The sequence below is a fragment of the Ammospiza nelsoni genome, chromosome 1, assembly GCF_027579445.1.
Source record: "Ammospiza nelsoni isolate bAmmNel1 chromosome 1, bAmmNel1.pri, whole genome shotgun sequence".
Lineage (NCBI taxonomy): Eukaryota > Metazoa > Chordata > Aves > Passeriformes > Passerellidae > Ammospiza > Ammospiza nelsoni.
In genome coordinates this window covers 62385114-62410168 of record NC_080633.1, presented here as the reverse complement: position 1 = coordinate 62410168, position 25055 = coordinate 62385114, and the positions used below count along the sequence as shown (strand labels likewise).

At 37.8% G+C, this 25055-nt stretch overlaps 1 protein-coding gene across 1 annotated transcript in view; it reads left to right on the top strand.

The window, feature by feature from the left end:
- The window catches only part of CDKAL1 (CDK5 regulatory subunit associated protein 1 like 1), a 382964-nt gene extending 358524 nt beyond the window's left edge, over window positions 1-24440 (top strand). The window contains exon 16 of the mRNA XM_059475653.1: window positions 20520-24440. Coding sequence (XP_059331636.1) covers window positions 20520-20726 — 207 coding nt within the window. The 3' untranslated portion in view covers window positions 20727-24440. The remainder of the gene's footprint in view (window positions 1-20519) is intronic.
- Window positions 24441-25055: the final 615 nt, after the last annotated feature.

Sequence of the window (25055 nt, the reverse complement as noted above, 5' to 3'; positions counted from 1 at the left end):
GTAGCTTGTTACATGCACGGATGGCAGGTTGGGGAAAGATGAAGGAGGCAACTCAGAACTGATTAATTCAGATTTCCCAAAAGTAGCAAAATATCTTGGATCTTTAACAAGGTCCCAGGTGTCTCCAGTAGGTTTTCTGCAGCTTGCAGAACTAAAATCTTGGATGAATTTTCCACTGTGCGCATATGTGATCAAGAATTAAGGTCTGCTCATTATTAATAGTGTTTTCATTAACTTACATAGGACACAGTAAAAGGTGTTTCAAAATCCATCACAACTCTACTTCTCTCTAATGAGGAATGCTCACAGAAAGAGTGAAAGCTTTTGAAACTGTAGTTTTTAAGGAAATTAATCAGTTGAGAGCATCATCATGTGAGGATGTCAAAGCAAGTCATAAACTCACCCTAAGCAAGAAGGTACTTCTAGAGATGCTGTGAGGAAAAGTACCTCCAAAGAATCAAAGCTTATCTGCAGTTGTGTGCTCTCTTTCTCATCTGATACATTACCCTCAATATTTTTTTTCTGACAAATTCAGAGTGAGCCCCACAAGCAACATGTGTGTCTGAAGGAACAGTTGTAGACCTTTTTTTTTACCTTTTTGGCTGCATGACTCTGGCAGGAAATTGGTCCAAATAAATAAAAGAAGTAGGTCGCCAACTGGAGTCAACAGATTTGACTGCAAAATGCAAAACCACAAAGGACAGTTTAGAGTGTCCATAAAATATTCACACATTGTATGTCTGTGACAAGTAAGGAGGGAAATATATATAGAATTAATTCAGAGTATTTCTAGCATTTCATGCTTTTTCAGCATATGAAGAACACAGCTGATAGGTATATCCATTAATGTACTAATGATGTAGAATGTCTTACATTTATTAGACTCTTTAAGGAAAAAACTGTAACCAAGTAGATGGTGGAAGATCTTGACATTCAATAATGTTAGGCTCTGTGGCAGAATTTGGAATGGGAAAGACCAAAGAGTCTTGGAGTCAGCAGATGGGGTTAAAAAGCTGTCAAAGTAATCAGACTTAGTGATTGTTGTGGACATACTAAGTAGTAAAATGCACAAGATTTGCCAGGATTTTTTTTTAAACTTCAGCATGAATTTTCTTATCAAAGCCACTCAAAAAGGAGTGATTTCTTCAAGTGGCACAGTTTTACAGGATGGCTATTTGGGAGGGCAAGCACATTTGGAAATTTTGGTTGACAGATCTACTGTAGACTTACTTGGGTTTAAAATGGACAGTTGCTGATTCAGTAAGAGAACCGTGTTTAGAAGGCATACATTGCAGAGGAGATATAGGTGAAAGTTGAAGTCAATAAAGCATGAACACGTGTAGAGACAGTTTTGAATTTGGTTCTAGTAAATCTAAGATAGGATATATGTCAGCTGGACATTAAAAAATAGTGACAATAACCTTAAAATGAACATTCAGACAAAACAAACCTGTCACAAGTTACTAACTGCAATTACAAATAGCAGTTAATAAGTATTTCAAAGCTCTGATCAAGATTTAGTTCTCTTAAGTTTCACAAGAATGAAAAGAAGAAGCAAATGCTGTAGATGTGACATCCTTTCATTGAGGTAGGCTTGAAGCATTAGGAGTGCACTTCAGCATTTTGAGGTTCAGAAAGCAATTTAGCATGTTTTCTATGTCCCTAAGCACTCTGGTAAACTTATCTTTTAGCATTTGGAGGTAGGTTTGCAGTGCATATAGTGTTGAGTATATTATCTTTGGATAATATTTTTGAAAAGTCAGCAGTGTGTGTCAACAGTCTAAATGTAATCTAATTTAGAAAAAAAAACAATTTTAATTTTGTATTAGTTTTATTTGGCCATATTTAGGGATCTTGACTGTTTCTCAGCAGCATAAAGTACCTAATAAATGTATCCTGTTTACAGACAAATGTTTGCCCTAAACTAATCATTGAAAAAAAGTAAGAATCTGCAAGAATATGATCTCTTGTTAGAACTAGAAATAGAGTATGTTATGCTTCTGTACTCCAAAAATAATTCTGGTTGTTTACATATGTTCTGTGGCTAAAGGAAAAAAAATACTGCAAGATGAGAAATATATGAAGAAAAGACCAAAGGGCTGAGGGATAAAAATAAAAGGCTGGCTACCTGCCAGAGTTGCAATGCATTGCCAGAATCAAAGCCCCATAAGTCTGAGGGCCTTTGGTGGGAAGTTTTAATCAGATGGAAAATTAAGGCAAGAGAAAAAAAAGTAATTTTTACAGGCTGTTTAATCCCCAGTCATGATTATTTTATGTTCATAGTTCATGTTTCTATAATGCCTGACTTTTTTTTCAAACAAATACAGGCACATCTTTCAGTTTTCTGTTTCCCATTGGTTTCTCTGATTGTATTCTCCATGTCTAACACTTCCTCTGTGAATGGCATCTGCTGGGAGCCACCATTTCCAATGTCTTCTTTTGTGAGTCTGGGATCTTGGTGCACAACTCTGTGGTTCCTGGGTCTTGGAAATACCCACAGTTGGCCTTTTAAGCTAAAAGCTATTCAAGTCATTGGGCTCTTTGGAGGAAATGAGGAGTGAGCCACTGATTTTCAGTTAGCAGCCAATTATTTTGGTCATTCTGCTTTTTTCTGTTCTGTCTCCCGTCCTCCCTGCATTTTTAGCTGCAGTAGGTTATTGTGGCATTGTGTTTCTGGATACTAATGAAGATTTATGTTACTGGTCTTACAGTTAGCCACAAATATTTTCTAGTTACATGAGCAAAAACATCACCCAGCCTTTTTTTATGATGTTAAGAAACAGGAAAGATGCATATATCAAACACTTCTTTATAGCCTGCCAGCAAGAAAATTCAACAAAGCATAGCTTAAAGGAAACTCTCTGATCTCAGGTAGAAAGGGTGCTTCACTTGCAGGCAAAATAAAATGGAGAAGGGGAAGAAAGTATCTTCTGCTGGAACAGAAATGAAAGAAATCATGTCAGAATTAAGATCTCTCTATTGGAAACTTCCTTCAAGGACTTGGAAGGAAATGTGGAAGATGTGTGTTAATTAATAAGCATAGTTTTTACATGTGCTGGAGTTTCAAAGTGCTGGAAAAGTTGGTTCCTGAACAGGAACTGGAGATTAGAGATTTAGGGCAAAAAGAGAATGAGGAAGCATTCTTAGATCAAAAATCTTAGATCAAAAAATGGCATTTAGGTGTGAGTAGAGGAATCTTTCATAAAATTTCAGAAACTGTAGAAAGTATGAGAAATGCTAATGAAAGACTGGAATTTCCAAAGAAGAAAGATAAACTAATATAGAACATAAAACCTTTTACCTCTCTCAGAAAATTACTTTGCAAAGGGATCTTTTTATTACAAAGTCCAAGAAAGGGCAATATGAGAAATGTAAGAGAAACACACTGGCAAAAAGAGGAACATTTTCTGTGTAAAATAATTTTCAGATAATTCTTTATGAAAATACGATGCATTACTTGGTGCTCTTGCATTCTTAGGAGCATCCCTTTGTTAGCTCAGTTGAACTCTCTCCCACTTTCTGATACCTTTTTTGTGACACTAAGCTGAGTGGTGCAGTTGTCTCACCTGAAGAATGGAATGCCAAGCTCATGATGTTTAGCAAGACCAAGTGCAAGGAGCTGCAGGGCAATCCCTGCTATGAACACAGGCTGAGGAATGAACAGATGGAGAGCAACCCTGCCAAGAAGGACTTGGGATTGCTGGTGGGTGAGAGGCTGGGCATGACCTGGTAATGTGCACTTGCAGCCCAGAAGGCCAACCTCATCGTGGACTGCATCAAAAGCAGAGTGGCCAGCAGGGAGAGGGAGGGGAATCTGTCCCTCTCTTCTGGTGGTGCATCCAGCTCTGGGGTCCCCAGCACAGGAAGGACATGGACCTCTTGGAGAAAAAGTGCAGAGGAAGCCACCAAGATTATCAGAGGGATGGAGCACCTCTCCTATGAGGAAGGACTGGGAGAATTGGGTTTGTTTAGCCTGGAAAGGAGGAAACTTTGAGTTAACCTAATTGTGGCCTTTCAGTGTCTGAAGGAAATCTGCAACAAAGATGGAGAGGGACTTTTTACATGAGCAGATAGTGAGAGGACAAGTGGGAATGCATTCAAACGGAAAGGGAGTAGGTTTAGATTACATATTCAGAAAAAAGTCTGTACTGTGAGGGAATGAGGCACTGGAACAGGTTGCCCAGAGAAGCTGTGGATGTCCCAACTCTAAAAGTGTTCAAGGTCTGGTCGGATGGATCTTTGAGCAACCTGGTTTAGTGGAAGGTGTCCCTGCCCATGGCAGGGGAATTGGAAACAGATGATCTTTAAGGTCCCTTCCAACATAAACCATTCTATGATTCTGTGATTCTCTGAAAGAACTGATTGTAGGGCTAAGTACACAAGTACTTAGTGCTCTTGCATGTATTAATCTGTTTTGTTTAATGTGTTCCTTGTATTCCCTGCTGGTTGTAAATAGAGGTCATAAAAGATGGTGTAAAATCCTTCTTAATTAATCTTTTTTTCTCACATTTTCTTCAGTTCTTTCATGAAGGTTACTGTCAAGTTAGTCTAATAAGAGCTATATTTCCTTTTGAAGAGCAGAGCTCAATGCCACCTCTGGATGTTTTATAAAAGGACCTTTGAAAGTCTCATTTTTTCCTGAAAATTGTAATGTGCTCTTTCTTAGATGCTGATTTTCATGATCCACACATTATCTGCATGCTGTGTTGGCTTTGTTCATTTGGGGAATTGAGTTGACTTGAATTTTTCTTCTGCTTGGAAGCCCAAGCCATTTCTTGGCTTAAAATTTGAAACTTGCAGTCAAGTCTTATGTATGGGCAGAATAATTTTTTCTTGCTGGGTTTAGATAAGCACTGGCTTGAATCGCATGTAGTGTTGGGGAATTTTAATCAATGCTGATCTCTAGGAGCATACTTAGCCAATGGCTGTGACAAACACTGGAGATGTAAGTCAGCCACCTTGGGTCATGGGTATGGGCTAGGTGACTTCTTTGTTTCCAGCCTTATCTGCTGTAATTCAGTGAATATTCTAATTTAGCCATTTGATGACTCCCAAACTGGAACAGAAGGGAGTGCAAGTGTGTTGATCCAACACATTTCTCTGCCCTGCTTAAAGGGCTAAAATACACAGAGGTGATTTAAGGCAGCAAGCTCAAGAGCCAGCCTAAGTCCTTCACCTAGTAGTTTTGTCCTGGTGTCTTTAATTTAATGGGCATGTTGTCTTTCTGCCCCTCCCTCTGGCAGGGCTGAATTTCAACTACAGTGATCAAAGCTCAGCTGAAACAACACATATTACATAGCCCCTTTTCAAACAAATGCTCACCACAGTCTGTTTCAGGTGAAAAAAACTGAACATTAATTTATGTACTTTTCATTTCCTCAGCAGACAGTGTTATTTTGCTGAATGTCACTGTTTAATCACTTAAAATACATAATTATGTTAATCCTGTGCACTTCATGCAATAAATGGAAATAGTAATGGCTTGGAGGATTCAACTCAAAGTCATTTTCTGGAGAATAAGCAAAGGTTAAACAGAAATGTTCTACCCCCACTGCCTCCAGAAGTAGAACTCTATTGTTCTGCCATTTTTGTGTATTATTTCTAGTCCTCAACCTGATGATGCTGCACTGCAAGATCAGTGAGTAGGTTCTGCTCTCTGTTGGCATAGGGAAATGTGTAGCCATGGTAATTTTAACTACTTGACACTCTCTGTAATATTTAGGATATCCTTTAAAATATTTTTTCTTTTTCATCAGATCTCTAACAAACAGACTCTTCAAGAAAAATTAAATAGCATTTCATTTTGGTAATCCTTTATTATTTAATATACCAATGTTCAGTAAGTTTTAATTGGCTTTCAGGAGAAAAGTATAGCAGCCACAACTTTTCTCAGTTTTTATGTTGTTTTGGAAGTTGTCTACATCCAGTCCACAGAAATCATTATAGGTCTGAATTTCATACCTCTCCAGCAAAGATAGGTGGAGGATATTCAGCCCATATGTACATTTTATCTCTGTTTGCAGTACTTAGTCATCCCTTTTCTTTTATTAGTACTCCTTAGATCACCAAAAAAGCACACTTAGGCAGTATTTCTCTCTCCATTCCTTCCCTATCTCTCCTTTCCCTATGAGAATACACAGTCAGAGGTATCAGATATTTATGTCTTGAGTGGATGGTATTTCTCTGTTCCTCCTTTATTGAAGCTGTAATTAAAATCGTCTTTCTACATCAATACTTGAAAGGGACAGCACAAAAAAAGGCACATGTAGCTCATGATACAGCTTTCCCCATCCCCAAATGAGAAGTCAGTAGGTTTGAAGTTACACATACAAAGTTCTGGAATGTTGAACATCCGCCTCTTGGAAATGTAATTATTGCCAAAACCATTGAAGTGAGATGATTCATTACCTTTGAGATTGTTTTGAAGGGCAATAAAAATTACAGTCATGACATTAAGCTATTTTTTAAACTAAAAACTGTTTTAAAAGTGTAGCTCATTTAAAAAAATTACCAAATCATGTTAAAGGTGAACTGCCATGTTCTGTATCCTTTAATATTACTACATGTTCAAAATCTTTATTAGATTCTGAGTAGATTAATGGGTTTCTAATAGTCTAATAATCATCCTTTGTGTTCTTGCTTATTCCCTTTATGATAATGAGAATTGCTAAGGTATACATATCTTTTGAAAGTAACTTTTTTATTTTATTCTGCAAAATCTATTGAAAAAGCTTCGAACTGATCTGCAATATTAGGATTAATTGTGAGTTATAGTAGGATATCCAGATACCTTTATAATCATAATTTTCCAGTCAGACTTTTATAATACTTGGACATAGTGATTTATGTTTGTGCTTTTAATATACTTATAAGAGATTTATTAGAGATTGGAGATGTTTGTTTTTAATTTTGTGGTGTTGATGGTAATAAGATAAGGAGAAAGCATAAGAAAAACAGGAGAAGGCTTTTCAGTAAGAGAAAGAAACAAATTTTGTATGATTTTGACACTATTAAATTATATTTGGGGAAGATGTCTGCATATAAAAATTCAAAGGCATTTTTTCAGGGGCTATGTCTTTGACTGAAATGAAATTGCAGTTGAGTAATAAGTTCTATTTGATGGCTACATTGGAGAAAAGGTATCTTAAAATATTCAAATACCATCCTTCAGTGAATTGAATGTGAACTTCACAGCCTTAAATTTAGTCCACTGAGGATATGCTCCTAACTGGCCTAGAATATCCAAAGAACTTACTGTGACTGTTGAACACATTAGAATGACTGTGTGCTCAGAGACAGTCCACAGAATGTTATAGCATCTAAGCAAGCTTAGAGGCTGCTTCTTATTCCGAGGTCACACACAGTAACTTTGTGTTTGTGCAGGCTGTATTCCATATCAAGTTTAACATTCCCTCCAGATCTTTTATCATGCCATAAGCTATTAAAGTGTGTTGTTGCAGTTTTATTGGACCAAACAACAAGAGAAATAAACCCTTGCCCTCCTACTGCAATCTCTCCCACTAAGATATTTTTGAAGGGGTCTTCTCAAACTACAAGGGTGATAATCACTGTAAAAAATTGCATTTTCCCTTTAAGGAACTTGGCTCAGGGCCTATGAGTTTTCACAGGACCTGACTCCTAAACTGAGCTTTAGGATCAGTTTTTATTTTTAGCAAGTTCCAAAGCAAGCTGTTCCTGTGGGCTTTATCAAAGACCATTAAATAAAAGAAACACAAAAATTACTGATTATTTAAGTACTTTGTTAAAGACAGCTTTACTTGTGGTTAGTGCACAGTACACCAATCTTTGATAACCTTTCTCTGACTGCTTCCCATTGTGTATTTAAATTACTTGTAGAGTTCCCTCACCTACAATTTATTATTTCAGACCTTAGAACTCTTCTTAAAAATGCAAAAAGATTTTCTACTGATTTATTATAATGCCAGCTGTTCTAGCCAGAAGTTACAAATGGATCTGTTGTAATGGTCTGATCCAGCAGTGAGATGAGGGGATTCTGGATTGAAAGATCTAGTGAGGTTAGCATGAAAGTTTATGGTGGTGGTGTGGTAGGGTTAGTGTAGATATCCCATATATGTTCCCACTCAGGTAAAATTGGTAAAATCCCATATATGTTCCCACTAAGATAAAATTGGTGCTACATCTGTTTGTAGGGTCCTTTAGGTGTTAAACCTTTCTTTTTCATCACAACATATTCCAAAGCTTGTTCATCTTTTTCACAGGGAGTTGACTCAAAGCACATTCACAGGTTGGCATCAGAAACAGTTCATGTTTTGAGGTTCCAAAAAAGTCAGAAGGCTTCAAGCACAGCTTTTCTGTGCTTGAAACTCAAGCCCATGGGATGCTAAAATTCCAGCATATTTAATTCCATTTCTTTTCCTCAAGTCAGGACCATAACTCAGACTTGGGTAATAATAAAATCATGATCTAGGACATATTTCTTCCATTCTAGATATTATAAAAAACTGGAATTATGATGAGGAAAATGTCTGTACTGCAGTGGTGCTTCAGCTTTTAATCACTAAGGTAACAAGCACTGGCATGAAGCAATTTTTAATTAGGATACATTAGTATAAAATCAAACCCAGAGTTATTCTACACATTCATTAATGCTACCCTGGTATGAAAGAAATAATATGGATTTTTCTCATTCTTTATTGTGGAAAAGCGCTAACGAGTCATTTATAAATTAAAGAATACATGTAAAAATGTTTATAAATATTTTTCTAGAAGAAATGTAGATTTTTAGTTGTTCTTGGTGATGGCAATCACACAGAATAATTAAGGAGCAAAGACAGACCATTTTTGATGTAGATAGCTCATCAGCCCATAAGAAAATAGTTAATCCCAAATTTCAGGCTCAATCCCACAAATGAGTGTTGATTTTACTGTTCTATCAATATCTTCTTTATAGCAGTTTGGGGTTTTTTTTGCCTTTTTACCTGGTTTTACCAGTAGAAACACTGTTTTGTGGGACTTGGCCTGTAAAGTGTAAAGAAGCCCACACATGTATGGGCATGTTGTCTTTATTCCAGAAATGGCCAGCCCCTGGTGTGGGACAACCCAAAGAGTTGACCTGGCCCATTTGGTGTTATCCAATACCCTCTTTTCCAGGGGCTGCCAGGTCAGTGTCATGTATGTGTGACATGTGGAGCAGGAGAGCTCGTGGCTATTAACCTCAGAAAGGTTTGACCACCCAAGTGCTACAACCTGAGATGGATGTGTGATTGATAAATAGTGTAAGGAATGAAACCTGACTGGCTTAGAGAGCCAGATGTCAAATGCAAAACAAAAAGAAAAAGCCCCATGGAAATTACTGGGTTTTTTTCTTTAGTCTGAGTATGATCAGGGGTCCTTGACACAGTTTTGTCTGAGAAAATGATTAAATGATTCACTAAATGTCTTGGCTTTCAAATTGATAGATTCTTCTTCATACCTATATATATATATCTGTACTGTGGCAGAATTTGCACAAATGCTCCATTTTGGATTGGAGTGGCTTGGAAATGTTTGTGAAAATACTTTTGATGGAACAAAAATGTGTAGGCAGTACACTCAAGCTCTTTTTGTAAAAAAAAAAAATCACATTGCTACAAAAACTACCTATGCATAATATTGACCAGATGGATTTCTGGTCCTGAGGAAAGGGTCCTGTTATCAGGACTAGAGGATTTTTTTTTTAACTCTCATCCTTGTTTTGACATGACTTCACATGTGATTGTTAAGTGATTTCAGTCAGTGTGACTGTGATTTATCTTATCCGTATGGAAACTATTTTGCAATTCTCACATACAAAATCTCTGATAAGTGCAGATAACATAATTATCATACAAAAAGGACAGCTGTGAATATCCATTTCTGACACAGATAGTTTTTTCAAAATACAAGAACTTTAATTTGGTGAAATGATGGAAGTAGTGCTTAGAATGACAGGAATTCTTTTCCTTTTTCAGCTCATGTGTCTCTTGTCCAAAGAAATGTTAGTTCATTATTTTTTTCAGTGAGGAGCGCTTAAGATTCTGTAGCATAATCAGATTTTGTCGCAGAACCACAGGGGAAAGCCAGATGTGCAGCTCTTAAGAGCTGGAAAGGAATGAATTATACTTGGGGGAGTATCTTGTGTGATAAAAGAAAACTGTTTTAGTGCTGTTGTGCTTTAGTATGGAGACATGAAAGATCTTAAAATCCAAACCCATTAATTTGTTAAAGACTACATTAAGCCCCACAGTTGTCATCCTGTGGGCTTGTATTTCTCACCCCTGTAGACACCTGGTATATGTTTGCAACTTTCATGTCATCCTCTGTTTTATTTGTGTTTATCTCACTTTTTTGTAACAACTTCTCCTGGTTTGTGTAAGTACTGCATGTGATTTTGGAGTTTCAGGAGTACAGGCTGGTCAGCAGCATGGTGGCATAAAATAGATTATTGAGGCTGTGGTCTGGCCTTTCCCTCAGCAGAAGCAGTGATTTAATTTGGGTGAGGGTTTTTTTACCAGCCCTTGGTGATCTATCACTGTTGAAGTGAGTAGGTTCAAAAGTTGCTAGGACAGGCAGAGATATTGAAATGATGTGGAGGACACCACCAGGAGTCAATTGCTGTCAATAGTTGTATTCATCTAGAGACAAAAGCAGCAGCAAAACACAAGAGAAAGCTGTATTAAAATATTATGGGCTGTATTCTCACAGACTAGATTGTTAAACAGGAAAGTTTAACAATCCTCATTTCTGTGTAAATGCCAGCTGTACTGTGTTTCAGTCTTATATTCATGAAGTACTTACACATGTCCAATTGCACAAGTTCTCTGTGCAATTTTTTTGTGCACAGAGCTGAGACTATTCCTTTAGTATCAGAATCTTTTAGGTTGGAAAATACCTTACAGATCATCAAGTGCAATCACTAACCCAGCACTGCCAAGCTCGCCACTAAACCCTGGCCCCATGTGCCACATCCACACATCTTCTAAATACCTTCTGGGACAGTGACTCAGCTACTTCCCTGGGCAACCTGTTGCAATACTTGACAACCTTTTGAGTAAAAAAAATTTTCCTAGTGTCCAGTTAATTAAGCTACTGTTAGATATTTTTCCTCTGCATTGTTTGTCGTGTAATATTAGTGTTGTTACATATCTTTTAAGCCTCTTTTTCAAGGGAGTTATTTATTTCTTTCTAACCTTTCCTGTGACCCCCATAACTACATTTCTGAGTGCTTAAGAAACAGTTATAAGTTTATGTTTACATTGTCCTCCTGAAATGTAGCTTTTGTCTTCCCATTTCACTGATAAAGATGAAGCAGATGTTTAAATGCTGGAAGGTTAGTCTGGAGAACAGATTTAATGGTGGCCAGTTCAAGATGCTTGGAAATAGATACTTAAAATTATTAAAATTTTGTATCATGAATTCAAGCAAGCTGCAGTGTTGACTTTTCAGCATTTAAGACAACTCCAGGGGATGATATTTCAGAGAAAAAGAAGAAATTAGTATTTTTTATTTCATGGTTAATTCCAGAAGAACCAAATTTCTCCTCATGAGCTAATCCTCAGAATTATCAGATACAACCTGATAGAGCACACTGTGTAACCCCCATGTGGGATAAGACTGAGGTCCAGTGGTACGAATGGTCAGTATTTGAACATGACAGGGTGCAAGTCCCTGCTCAGGCACTCCAGTCCTGTACCTCTGCAGAAGTTTGGTCAGACCACCCTCTGAATGATACGAAGTCTCTCCCGAGGGTAGATATTTGTTCCAGCCTGCAGATTGGATACTTAAGGCCCTTTGATGTCTTAGACAGAGTGCCAAGGTGCTATCATGATTATCTAGCATAAAATACACTGCAAGCCAAGAAAGGTTTTTCTCATGTAATCTTTCTTGTGGGGAAGGGCTGACGAATCATTTGTGGTGACTGGGGATAGAGAGATTGTGTTAGAGCAGTTAGGCTTGCTAATCACAGAAAGTAACCATTGTTTGATGTTTCCATGAGAGAGCCCTCCATTAACTGCAGCTGAACTTGACTGAGTGTGAAATTAAAAAGGAGACACAGATTTCCAGACACTCCCTCAGGTGCTCAAAAGTATGCTAACTGGCACTGTGGGAGACCTCCTAAAACAGCAAAGGATACTTAAAGGAAAGGGGCCACAGACAAAGTGAAAAGAAAACCTTTGTATTATCACTGAACCCACAAAGTTGATCAAGATCAGTCACACTGTATTAACTGTTAAATTTTAGGCTTACATGAAATGCTTCTTTCTGCCAAGGTCTGGTTCCAGCTGTGGTTGGTGAGCATCTGCACTCCCAGGAACTGGAGGTATTTAATCCTAGGCAGAAAAGTCTGTGAAAATAAATGTAAGAGAAATTGTCAGGAGCCTGCATATTAAGGCATTGCCTAGCTTTAAGAAAATTATTTTAAAACTTCAACTTGACAGACTTAAAAGATTTTACAGATTTTTATGTTGGCTTCTGCAAGCAGCTGGAATCTGAATTGTAGAGACCCAATTCCTGATTTGCATTGTGGCACTGGAGGCACTTCAATCTTTATTTTTTTTCTCTCCCTGTAAAATGAGAGAGTCATATAGATCCCACAGATACCTACTGGAATGAAATTTGAAACTCTGGAACCTAGTATCATTGCAGAGTATTTAAAATGCTCTTTTTAAACCATGTTTATTACCCACAACATTGAAGTGTAAGAAGGGCTGTATCCTTTGTCTCTCAGGTTGTTGTATTATGTAAGTCTCTGTGGAACATTCCATTTTAATGCTTGGTTCTGTAGGAAGAAATGAAAACACCATAAATTCAGGACTATGACATATTCTAGGATTGAGGGGGAAGCTTTAGCCAAGAATATGTACATATATCAGTTTATTCTACTCTGCTGTATGTGAAAGATCTTTGAAATCTCCTGATTTTGAGAGACAATGTCCCTTGAGTAAAACCAGTATTACTCATTTCACTGTTGATATGTGAATATCATTCAGTTATATTGGTGGTTCTTGTGACATAAATATACATTTTCAGATCTAGCTATTCATTTTCTGGGATACTCTTTCTGATGGAAACCTTTTGTGTCTTTGCCTGTAGCTACCATTGACCTCCACATAATTGTGTCACTGTTGTTTCAAGATTTAAAAGGGAAGCAAAGAGGTGAAGGTCTCTGAAATATTGTGCTGTAAAAAAAAAAACATATCATATTTCATTTAATATTCTCACTTGTAGAGCAGAATTTGAACATTCACATGTTGTCTTTCTTTCATTATCCAACAAAATAAACTGGGAAAATTGTTGTATTATAAGCACAACTTTAAAATTCTTATTTTAAAAAACATCACCCCCCCTCCCCCCCTCCCAAAAAATCTTACTGATCTTTTGAAGAAGGAGCAAGCTGGAATCCTATGGAATGGTATCTAATAATACAGGCTGTGGTAAAAAATGATATCTAGTGTTACTACAAGTTAATGTACATCCTGTAATTCACTGTAATGCATTTTCAAAGCCATGAAGCCTGTGCTAGATCTCTAGGAAACAGATTTGTCTGTTAGCCAGCTAATTACCAGATAAGTGCCCAGAGCAAGTACCTGCCATCTCCTTCATAAAACTGTCCTGGGCACAGGGAGATAAATAGTGACAGAACCCCATCCTGAATTTGTCCACATTGTGCTGCTATGTTCATTCTTCATTTCAAGTCATTGCTTGGATGATTTTTGAAATGCAAACATTTTCTGTTTAGAAGATCTCTCAGTCCTGTTGTGGTTGCAGGTGCTGGCTGGAATGCTGACTGTCATGTCCTTTGATTCTGTCATAGTGATTGACACCCCACACACCTCATTGCAAAAAAAATAAAGCTCAGAACCCAGGCATCACACATTTTTAAAGATGTTGTGTCTGACCTTGAATGACAGGTTATTTTGACAGTGCATTGTTTGTGTGGTGGAACGATACTGAGTCACTAAGTTTAATAGCAGCACAAAATACAAATATGTAAAAAGAGATTCAAGTCCTGGCTGGAAGCATTTATAGGTAAATATGAAGAAACAGGGTAAAACAAGTGGGTATAATTAAAAACAGCACAAGATTGTGTTTTAAACATTTTGGAGGTGTTTTTTGGCTTGTGTTTTCTCAATTGTTTGTTTCTCTTGTTTTTGTTTCTTTTGTTAGTTGAGCTTTTTGGTTGTTTTATTCCTGCTCAAAGTGTACATCACAAAGGAAGTTATTTAATAAGCCCCAGTTGCTCAGCCTTGTGTCTAGCATCTAAGTGCTTTTTGAATTTTGAGAGCTGATTGAGGGAATAATATGAAAGACTGAGGGAGGAAAAAGAAGTAGGTAGGCAAGGGCCTAGCCTTAGGTAAGAACATGGAAGAGAGCAGGGAGATGTCTGCCAAGAAAAACACCAATGCAGCCATACAGTAATGGTGGGAATTTACAGAGAGAAAATGAATTCATTTTATACTCTTAAATAAGAATATTAAAATTTGAATTTAATGTAGGAGGAGGAAGTTCCAGATGTGTTTCTATATGACATGACATTACAAATTTATGTTCCTTGTGGCATCTCTGCCTTTGTTTATTTGAGAGGCTGAGTGGTCAAATGATGCAAGAGAGAAATGAGGAGAAGTAGAGGGAAAAGAGAATGGACAGGAGGAATTATTGTAGTAGTAATCAAGGTAAAAGTTGACTAGTGAGCAAAATGGTTTTTTCCATGCTGATCAAAGGAACCAGACGGATCATGCAGGTGTTACTGGAAAGAACACAGACTTCGCTGACTTGCTGTGCAGGTCAGGGAAGGCCCTGGTTAAAGATTGTGTCCATAAAGGATGACAGCTGGAAGGAACTGTCAGATTTAATGCAGATGAGCTTGAGGTCAATCAGTCCCTACAGCCTCCCATTATTACCTGTATAGTTGTATTGGACCATGGTGCAGCCTCTGGGAGTATTGCTGCCCTGCCTGGACTGGGTCATTCGCAGGGATCCTGCTGTAAATGAGGAGCTGGGAGCTGTAAGGAGTTCAGGTGTGCATCATGGAGTTGGGCAGGGGCTGGAGCAGCTGGGCTGTGAGGAGAGGCTGAAGCTGAGCCTTGGCCAGGGCTGGAGCAGGGGTGGCTTCAGGGGACCGCAGCAGAGGCCCCCAGTGCCTGCACAGGGCGAGGTTCCTGACAAGAACAAGCCAAGTGCCTCCAACTGGGACATGGTGGGGTGAGACACTGGGCTAGGTTGGAATGAGAGGTTCAGAAGGGAAGCATTTTCCAATTAATGGGCTCCAGCAGGGGAACAAAGGCACAGAGAGGTTGTGGTGTCCATAACTGGATGTTTTCAGAGCCCAAAAAGAAGAAATAACATGAAATTCCTTTGCAAAAGCTCCTGGGTGCTTTATTTTTTTCCCTCAAAGTTTCTCATTTTTTAAAATGGGTAAGTAAACTCTGCATGTATTGGGAATCAGTGAATTCCTAGGAATGGTGTACAGCTGATAACATCTGACACATGCTTGTAGACAGCATTTTCTTTTAACAGCATCATACTGTGCATTCATTGGAATACATGGTGGCAGGGATGCTTCTTAGAGGAATTGCCATGTTAATTCCATTAGCAAAAAAATATTTTCTGTGCCATTTATTTTGTAATTTAAGATCAGCATTCCACATTTGCAGAAGGCTGATGGAATTTTTAAAGTAATAAATCAAAGGAGTTCTCTTAATACCTACAGAATTAAATGTAGGGACATTTCCAGAACTATTCAATGAAACTCAATTTACATATTTTTTGGATATGTAATCTATGTGACCTTCAGTAACTGTTTGTTTTTTTAAATCTGAAAAATGCCTTTAAAGAGTAATAGCCCAGAGTTTCAAATAGTGCAGCAGGAGATGTAATGCATATTTTAACATGTTTTCTTTAAATTTGTCACACAGACTTGTTGTGCATGATTATGTAAACGTCTGTGATTTTAAAGCCAGTAGTACAAGTGTGTGATGTACTTGGTTGGGCTAAAAAATTCAGAAGTCTAATTTATCTTGAGATATGCTCAGTCAAGAAGTTTTTCACAGCAGTTAGCTAACACTTCAAGCTCTAACAGTGCCCCTGAGCCATAAAAGAAATTTGCATGTAAGAAATGTTTTGAATCTATTAAAACCTCAGCTCAGAGCTAAAGACTTTCTCTTATGTCTTTGTTGACTAACATGAAGTGAGATCTTACAAAAAGCTGGGCTGTGATCGACAGATGCCAAATCTCAGGTTTTGATGTGATTATATATTTCTTTCATGCACAGTGGTTTGCTCTGGGACTGGAGTTTCAGAAAGACAGCAATCAATGGGTCTGTGCAAGACTACACAAAATATATTACTCCTGGCAGTCGTCAAGGCAGAATTATTCAAAAAATAATCTGAAATGCATTTGATCATACACTAGAAGTTTTAATAATTTATATTATACCTTATTAGCAAAGTCTTGTGTTTACTTTGTGACTGCCAAAACAAGATGAAAGGCTGCCTCCGTGGAAATACAAGATGCTTAGCTCAAAGTCTCTGTCTGTGCATTTCAGAAATTTGGTAATTTCCCTTCCTTCCCTCATTTTGATTAATAGTATATATAATTTTGAATCTTAGAGTATCTTTTCCTTCATTGTGGTCCTATTTAGTGAGAGCAATGCTTAACAAGTCTACCAAAGAGTTTGTGGCCTATCAGGACTGAAACTAGTACAAAGACATATTTTTGAAACTTCTTTACCTTCGGGCTTCCTCCCAGCACTTTTTGGTTGAAAGAGACTTTGAATTTTATTCTAAATTCCTCTGAAATGAATCATTGTGGTAATCTTTCTAACTCTTGCAGCTACAAAAGTTTGATGTCTGAGCTCAGCTTAAGGAACTGTTGCCCTCTGACTAGTGATTGTATGTGGTAAATATCACAGCTATATCGGGTCAGAATATTGCAGAAATTACCTAAAGATTTCCTTGGAAAGATAATGCACTGTGAATATTGTATCTAGAGTCAGAGATACAAATAAGGACTGTTCAGAATTAATCCTTCTATTAAGTGAGAGCATAGTGAGTGGACAGTGTAAATGCTAGTTCAAAAAATTAGTTTTTTACCTCCACCGAGGTTTTTTACACCAAAAGTGCATAGAGTCATACATACAGTGTTTTTCACTAACACAGCTGTTTATGGGATACTTGTGTGCCAGGAAGAACTGCTTATATTCTTGGCAGGCCAGGCTGTGGCAAGGGCCACTCAGCCCTTAGGAGGGAGAGGGTGCAGTGACACAGTCCCTTTAGCAGGGCTCCTCTTCCCCCTGGGGAATTTGTGCCCAACAGACTCTGAGCAAGAGGCACCCACCTGCAGGTGTCTCTGAGTGATTATCCTGGGTTTAAAAGCTCTCTATGAATCTCAGGATGGGGACAAAAAGACTGTTATTTTCTACAGGAGCCTTTCAGTCTCCGGGAGCCAGTTGTATCTTTTTTTTTTTTTTTTTTTTTTTTTTTTTTTTTTTTTTTTTTCACAGATGCACATTCTGTGATGATAATGAGGGAAAATTTCACGGAAGCCTGTGGTATTACTCATGTATCAGGCAGAATTTTGGGCCAAACTAGAGAAGAGTGCTTAGAAAGCATGAATCAGATGAATACATCTTTTCTTTCCTTGGAAGGGAATATTTGGCAGGATCACCTGAAGAGGTGTACATTATCAAACAGAAACACAGCATGTTTAAGTGGTAAGGTGTGATGTCTTTAAGAAAAGGGTCACTTCAGTTTGCAATTTGAGGTATTTTTGTTTTTCTACCAAAAAAAATCCAAAACACTCAAACAAAAAAAAAAACACCCAAAAAAATGGGTTTACTGTATCAGCATGATTATCTCATTTATTGGAATATGATGAAGTAAGGAAAAAACAGATTTCACAGCTGTACAGGCTGACTTAGATGAAATGCTACTTGGACAACTCACCAGCAGTGTTCACCACCACTGGAACTTTGTAAACCTTGCCAAAATCTCTTGTGCCATTCTGTCCTACCAGCAGTATGCAGCACTGCCTAATGCATATCCAGTGCATGTTGCAGTAGAGCTGTAAGAAAACAGTATGGTAAAAAAAAAAAAAAAAAAAAGGCAGTATAGGCATGATGAAAATTATAGCAGCAAGATGAGACTCTTTGGTTTTATGTTGGAAAACAGAAAAACTGTATAACATAAATGAAATGCCAGTGAAACCACTACTGTAAACTATGTTACAGAAACATGATTGAATGCATGAAACACTGATGTGCTTAACTGTTAGTGAAGGAGAAAATTTAAAAGAAGTGTCTCAAAACATTTTGCAACTTACAATTTGTTTTTGGGGCATTTTGCTGGCTGTCCCTAGTCTTCCTGAGAAATATAGATAGGAAATGAAGCATTGAGGAGAAGGTCCAGCATTATTTATGAGGTGCTGGCCCTTTTTATCTGTTTGCCAAGGAATAGCATCTAGTCTTGTATGAGTGAATAACTATGATTTTATTATGTAGTGTGGAAATATTTAATTAGGAGTCCAATAGGGTGATTGTAGTCAGCCAAATTTTAAGTCATGATTCAGTGAAAAATAAATATCAGAAAAAATAAGACTTTAGTTGTACTGATATTTTTACAGACTTATCCTTTCCTTTAAATCACTTTAGCCTTAGTGTTAATGTACCAACAATACATGTTGTACAAACAGGTCATTTCCATAAATTAAGCACCTTACATTAGAGGTTTGTGAGACCTTCAAAGAAAAGAAATGCTTTATAAATGTCTAGAAAGAATAAATTGCTAAAGAATTTTGACTCATTTGTAAGAAGTCCTTAATACTGTATGTTTTCCAGTTTAATCAGCTTTGATTTGGGAGGACAAAATAGCTGTGCCAAGTGCTAAAATTTCAAACACCTTAGAAATTGATTGTAATTAATAACTTAACAATAATTTTTGATTAAGTAAACATGCTCTGCCCAATATAGATTCAAGTTCTGAAGTGGTGCTGTTCCTGTGCCTCACTCTGTGGAGAATTCCACCCCAGTGTGCTTACCTGTTTCCTTTCCTCTGTTTACCCAGTTGACGTTCTTCTAGGTGCTTGTGTGTGAGAAGTCACCCTCATATCATAGTGCACTTGATCAGTAACCCTTTGCCTGTGTGAATTGGGACCCAAGTCAGCAATAACTCAGTTGTTAGAACAGCACTTACTCCAGGCTGTCATTTGCCTCTTTGATGCTTACTTACCTAACCAGTAGTAATCATTATTTTCCTTCTACAATTACTATAATGGAGCTGATTGCTGAAATGGAAAACAGGAGGCAGTTACAGAAGGTTTGAATTTTTTTTTTTGTGCTGTCACACTTTCATGGGCAGGCACCTTTCTTGGAGCTTTGATATTTCTTTGAGTTTGCCCAGAAATATGTTTGGTAAAAGACAGAGTGGGCATCTGGTCTGTATTTTCATGTGGCCCTGTTTCAGCTTCTTGGAAATACAAGATTATCCAGATAGGGACTTTCTGGGTCCCTGATTTATTTTATACAAAATGTGAAAGAGGAAAAAAAAAATTGTTTAATCAAAAACCTTTTTTTTAACTGGAAAATTTTAAACCAATTAAAAATCCAGCTGAACTCAATTGAATTCCCAAGAGATTCTTCAAATAGAGGGAGGAAAACAGAAATGATCAACAGAAATGTTGCATCCTATGATGCAGCATTGTTACACCTTTGTTTAATTACACCTTTACCACTTACATCTCTTGCAAATGTCATCAGAGTTTCACTGGATGATGTTTTTCCTTTTGTGTGTCTACAATACTGAACTGAATAAGGAGAAAAGAGAGAAAGGAGCCTTTTACTCTTTTCACTTGGATTTTCTGCTGAAATAGTGATGCAATATCTGTAACTTGTGCTGCAGTTAAAAGACATCATATTCTTGGGGACCTTGGTGCTTGCAGTCAGGTTGGGAATGGCAATGGCAGGCACAGCAGGGAGCTGGGATTCAATATGCTGAATGAGAAGGTGAGTGTTTTAGCACAGCTGCCTCCTGAGGGTCAGGGGAAAGGAAAAGCCCTTTGGGAGGATTTTCAAGCACCACTGAGCTAGCACACCAGGAGTCAATGATTGACTTTAGAAGATCCCTGCTGTGCAAAGGATTGAGTGTTGTGGTCCCCTTTATCACTGGTTAGACATTTCTTTTGGAGAAGCTAAAAATCAGAAAGTAGTGAGATAGCAGCAAAATAAATTAAAAAATAACCATCAAACAGCTGTCTCTGGTGGCAGTGAGGTCTGGAGATTTGTTTCTGTTGCTAACAGCTGCATTGACTTGGCAGTTAATTTCATTAGAAATACTGGTTTTGTATGGCATTTATAAGATTCCTGTACAAAAAACTGACGACTTGGTGACGATGCAGTGCAGGTTGAATTGTTGGTCTTGAAAAGGACATTAATGTGAACCTCAGTACAAACAGGAGAGTGTATTTGGTATGTACAGTCAGAAGGACAGAGCACCGTTTCAATCCTAATGTGTGCATTTCTTCACAGGAGTTCCGACGTTCAGCGCAGAATGGCACAAAGTGGAAAGCACAGCCTAATGCTGAGATCCCAGTGAAAACACGGCTCAGCTCCTGGATGGCTTTGCAGCTGCCATGGCAACAAGAGGGAGGTGGACTGAAGATCCTGTCTGTCAGCCTGGCTCTACTGGCAGCTCTTGTTATGTTTTACTACGGAGGAATGAAAACAGAACTGTGAACTGAATGGGACTTTTATCTAAACAATGAAACTGCTGTTCAAAATCTTCAAAGGAAACACTTTTACCAGCAAATATTTTTTTTTTATTTTAGAAAGAAAAAAGCTAATATAAATTGGGCAATAATTTGTACTCACTCTATGCCTTTCCTGTCATTCAAAGGAGAGAACATTAATAAGCTGTGGGAAGGCCTATCTTGCCAAATCCTGAGATCCTTGGTTGGCTGAACAGGTTGTTACATCTTCTCTTTTCTTTTTTTTCCTAAAATGATGCAGTGTTTGCATTACATGCTCTTTTCATATTTGCTGTATCAGATAAAATTGCATTAATTTTTTTAAGGAATCTTTCCATTGAGTGATATTGGTCATCTTTTATGGATAGATTATTTAAAGCTTTCCTAAAGATTTTGCTTGATGCAGTGTGATTGTTTGGTATCTGTCCTTTTACATTAGAATGAGCACTGCAAGGCCATTAAAGTTTGTTATTTGTTGCTATTTATTTTGCTGTCATGTTTGAAAGAATTTTTGCCTGCTGTCTTGCATCCCTTAACTTCACAATGAGTTATTAGGCTTTTTTAATGCAAGAAGAATTATTTTTTACATAGAAATAGTCCTAAAGGTGTTGGGTTTTTATAATTGAATGGGAGGATGTTGTTCTGGTGATAGAGTTCTGTGAAAAGATGGATTTAATACAGTCTGTAGATTTTATACAATCTTTGGAGAACTACCTGGGAATCTCTTAGCTTTGTGCTGTCTCAGTAAAACAATTATTACTCTGTTAGTGGGGAGGTTGCATTTTACACGATGAAAATTTCTAATTACTTTTTTCAAGCCATTTTGTCATGACAGGATCTCCACACATCCTGTGAGTGTGCTGGTGAGTCAGGGACTGGACTGTGTGCCCAGTTCTTCCAGCACCTGACCTCGTCATATTGTTGGTTTGTTCATGCCTTGTCACCTTTCTGAATCTTCATCCAAACTTCCACTTGCAGAGACTGTTTAAAATCATAACACAGGCACTGTTGAGGGTTTTTTTTTTGATGTTTGTGTCACATCCAGATGGAGCTGAGCTGTCTTACATGGCTGTTGTGGTTTAACCCCAGCAGGCAGCTGAGACACTCACCCCCCTGAAGTGGGGTGGGGGCAAGAATCAGAAGGGTAAAAGTGATAAAACTTAGGGGTTGAGGTAAAGACACTTAGATAAGTGAAGTAAAAGCTGCACATGCAAGCAAGGCAAACCAAGGAAATAAATCATTCATTACTTTGACAGGCAGGTGCTCAGCCATTCCCAGAAATGCAGAAGAGGCCTTGACTCTGTGTGAGCCCTCCACAGCAGCAGAAAATCCAAAACATAACCCCATACCTTGCAGTGAAGAAAATTAACTCTGTCCCAGCCAAAACCAGTACATTGTCTCTACAGTGCAGAGGAATAATCCCCTAGTAAGAGTGCTTTGTACTTTATAAATTGGGGATTCATAATAGTTACAGACAATTAACCAGGAGGATCCACCATGATGCTTTCAGCACAGCCTGTAAATTATAACAGCAGATGTTACTGTCTTCAGGAAATCAGGTGTGTGATCAATCAAATATAAAATTTTTGATAGCAACCACTGAAGGTCATAAGCCAAGACTCAAAATCCACGCGTTTTAAAGGAAAAAAGTAAACAAAAACATACCCTTAATTTTCTTCTGTTTGTTGGCATGCTTTATTTTTGTCAGGCTTTTCTGTACAAAAAGGAAAATATAACAATCAGTAATTAACGTTTTTAACAAATCTGAACAATTCTTAAAAAAAAAACCCCACCAGCAGGACTCTGGGAGTTGAAATTTTCAGGAAAGTACCACAGATTGCAAGATTCTCAGGAAAACTGTGGATTGGCAAAATCATTATATCTGAGCCAAATTTTCGCATGTGATGGGAATAATCTATGCAGATATGTTGTGTGCCTCTAGCATTATCTCTGTCAGCCACTCTAGCTTATCTAATCGTGGCAATTACAGACTCATTGCATCAGCTATTACAGAGATTTACCAAGCTTGTGATTTAGATTCTGTGCATCGTTGGCTTTAATGGGACCAGCTTATTTTCTTAGAAATAGTGCAATATACTGAAAGAGGCCAAAGAAGACTTTGTAAATGACATTGCCTGCAGTATGTTCTTAAACTGGGCTTTAATCTGATAAGTAGGAAGTGTTGTTTATCATGTATTTTGTTGCCTTCCTTTAGATTTTGAGAGAGGCTTTTGACACTTTGTGTTGTAAAGCAGCATTGTGTTTGTCACTGCATTCTGGTTATGTACAAATAAAGCTTCCAAAGCCACTGAGCTGAGCAAAACAGTTCTGGTCAAACAGCTCACCTGGACCAAGCCTGGACTGCCTGGGGCTACTGGTGCAGCTTGGGAAACCTCAGGAGTGAGTGTACAAGTACATCCTCCTCATGGAATGAGTTGACCTGAACATCTGATCTGTGATTTTTGGCTCCCTGAATGCCCTAAGTACCCTGCCAGGCAGCATTTTTAATTTTTACATCAACATTATGTTTGAGACCTGCTTCCAGTATTCCCTCTTTGCAAGCCATCAGGGTGGGTGAGAAATCTGCTGCACTCCAGCTTAACAAGGTCATTGCAGGAAAAGTTACCTCATAGTCAATTGATCCCACTTTCACACATGCTGAACACACTTATCACTAGAGAATGTGTCTGCTAATAAGCAATCTACATTCAATGACCTTTTGTCAGAGCAAAAAAAAAGAATATAATTTCCATTTGATACCAGGAAAGCCTCAGCTATTTTTCTTAAGTGTTTGTGGTAGCTCTGAGTTCTCTTTGGCTGTTTGCAATGAGGAATCTTGCAAACCACAGAACCCTGAGTAGCAAAGACATCTTAAATCTGTTGTGAACAGCATTAAGTACACACATTTTATTTTCTACTTGAGCATTGTATGCTGGAGGACTTTGTCATTTAGTCTTTTCATTGTAGCTTTCTAGTAATAGCATACTTGTTTAGAAAAAGAGTATGACATAGAAGTGTTTTATGTAAAGCTTGTTCTATAAAGCAAGAGAAAGAAGAAAAGGTGTTTTTTGAGGAGACTGACCTCTGTTACATCATTCCTTGCACATCTCTGAACATCTGACAGCTACTGTTAATCTAGTTTCACTTCCAGGTTCAACTTCCCATATGGAAAGCTGGAGTGATTTTTGAATAACAGCAAATAATATCAGAAGTGGCAGCAACTGGCAACTCTGACACTGAGCTTGGCTGTGGCCATTACCCAGAATCCTCCTGCTCTTCTTGAGAAGCAATTACAATTTCACAGGTTGGAATTAAAATTCCCTGCAGTATGCAGGAGAGTAACTGAAACTGTCAAAGTGATTTCAAGCTGCTAATCTCTCCCTGCTCCAAGAGTGAAAATAGAGCCCCTCTTACCCAGGCACAGATCTGACAACTTAAAAACTCCAGCCTTCCACTTCACTTAAATACATATGGAGAGTGGCTTGATCTGCTCACAGAGGATATCTGTAAAGATGTTACGTCTATGAACATTTGTGTGTTATTAACAAGTCTATCTTTTTTAACTTTAAGACGTGTGTAACTTCAGGGACTAAGACGAATATAAAAGAAGTCTTATGCAAGAGCTCTGACGGTTTGGAGGAATGAGTAGGCATGTGCCTGTTTGTGAGAGGCTTATTAAAATCTTTATTTATGTCTTCTCAAACATGTATTTTTTTTGCTAGAAAAATTGCTTGCAACTTTCCCAGCTTTTATTTTCACAGTTTTATGTCCCACGTTATATTTTGTGTGCACTGTGGTTGATTGTATAGACAAAAATAGAGAGCACTTAGAAACTAAAAGGCAGAGGAAAAAATTGAGAGGCTGTAAAACTAGGGTGCAAAATGAAAAATATTTGTGCAAAAGCTGCAAAGCAAATTTGGTCTAGGAGACATGGACCACAGAGTTAGGAATTGGCTGCAAAATACCATTGGACTTGTTCACAGGCAGGGTTCATCCACTGGATAATTAAAATCAGAGTCATGGCTGGAAAATGTTTGTGCAAATATCATTAGATGTCTTTTAGTTCCATATTTGATTTATGCATGCTCTTAACATTCAAGTGAATGCTTTTTTCCCTTAAATGAAAGTTCTTCAATTGATAGAAGGGAGATGAATTATGAATAGTCTGTTTTCATTTTAAAGAAGCCCAATACTATAAAAAAAAAAAAAAAAATCATGTCACTGCAACTACTGATATCCCAGAGTGCCCATTTGGGAAGTTGTGGTTATGGATTTGGATCATTAATGCTGTTCAGTCATGTCCCATGAATGGTGAAAG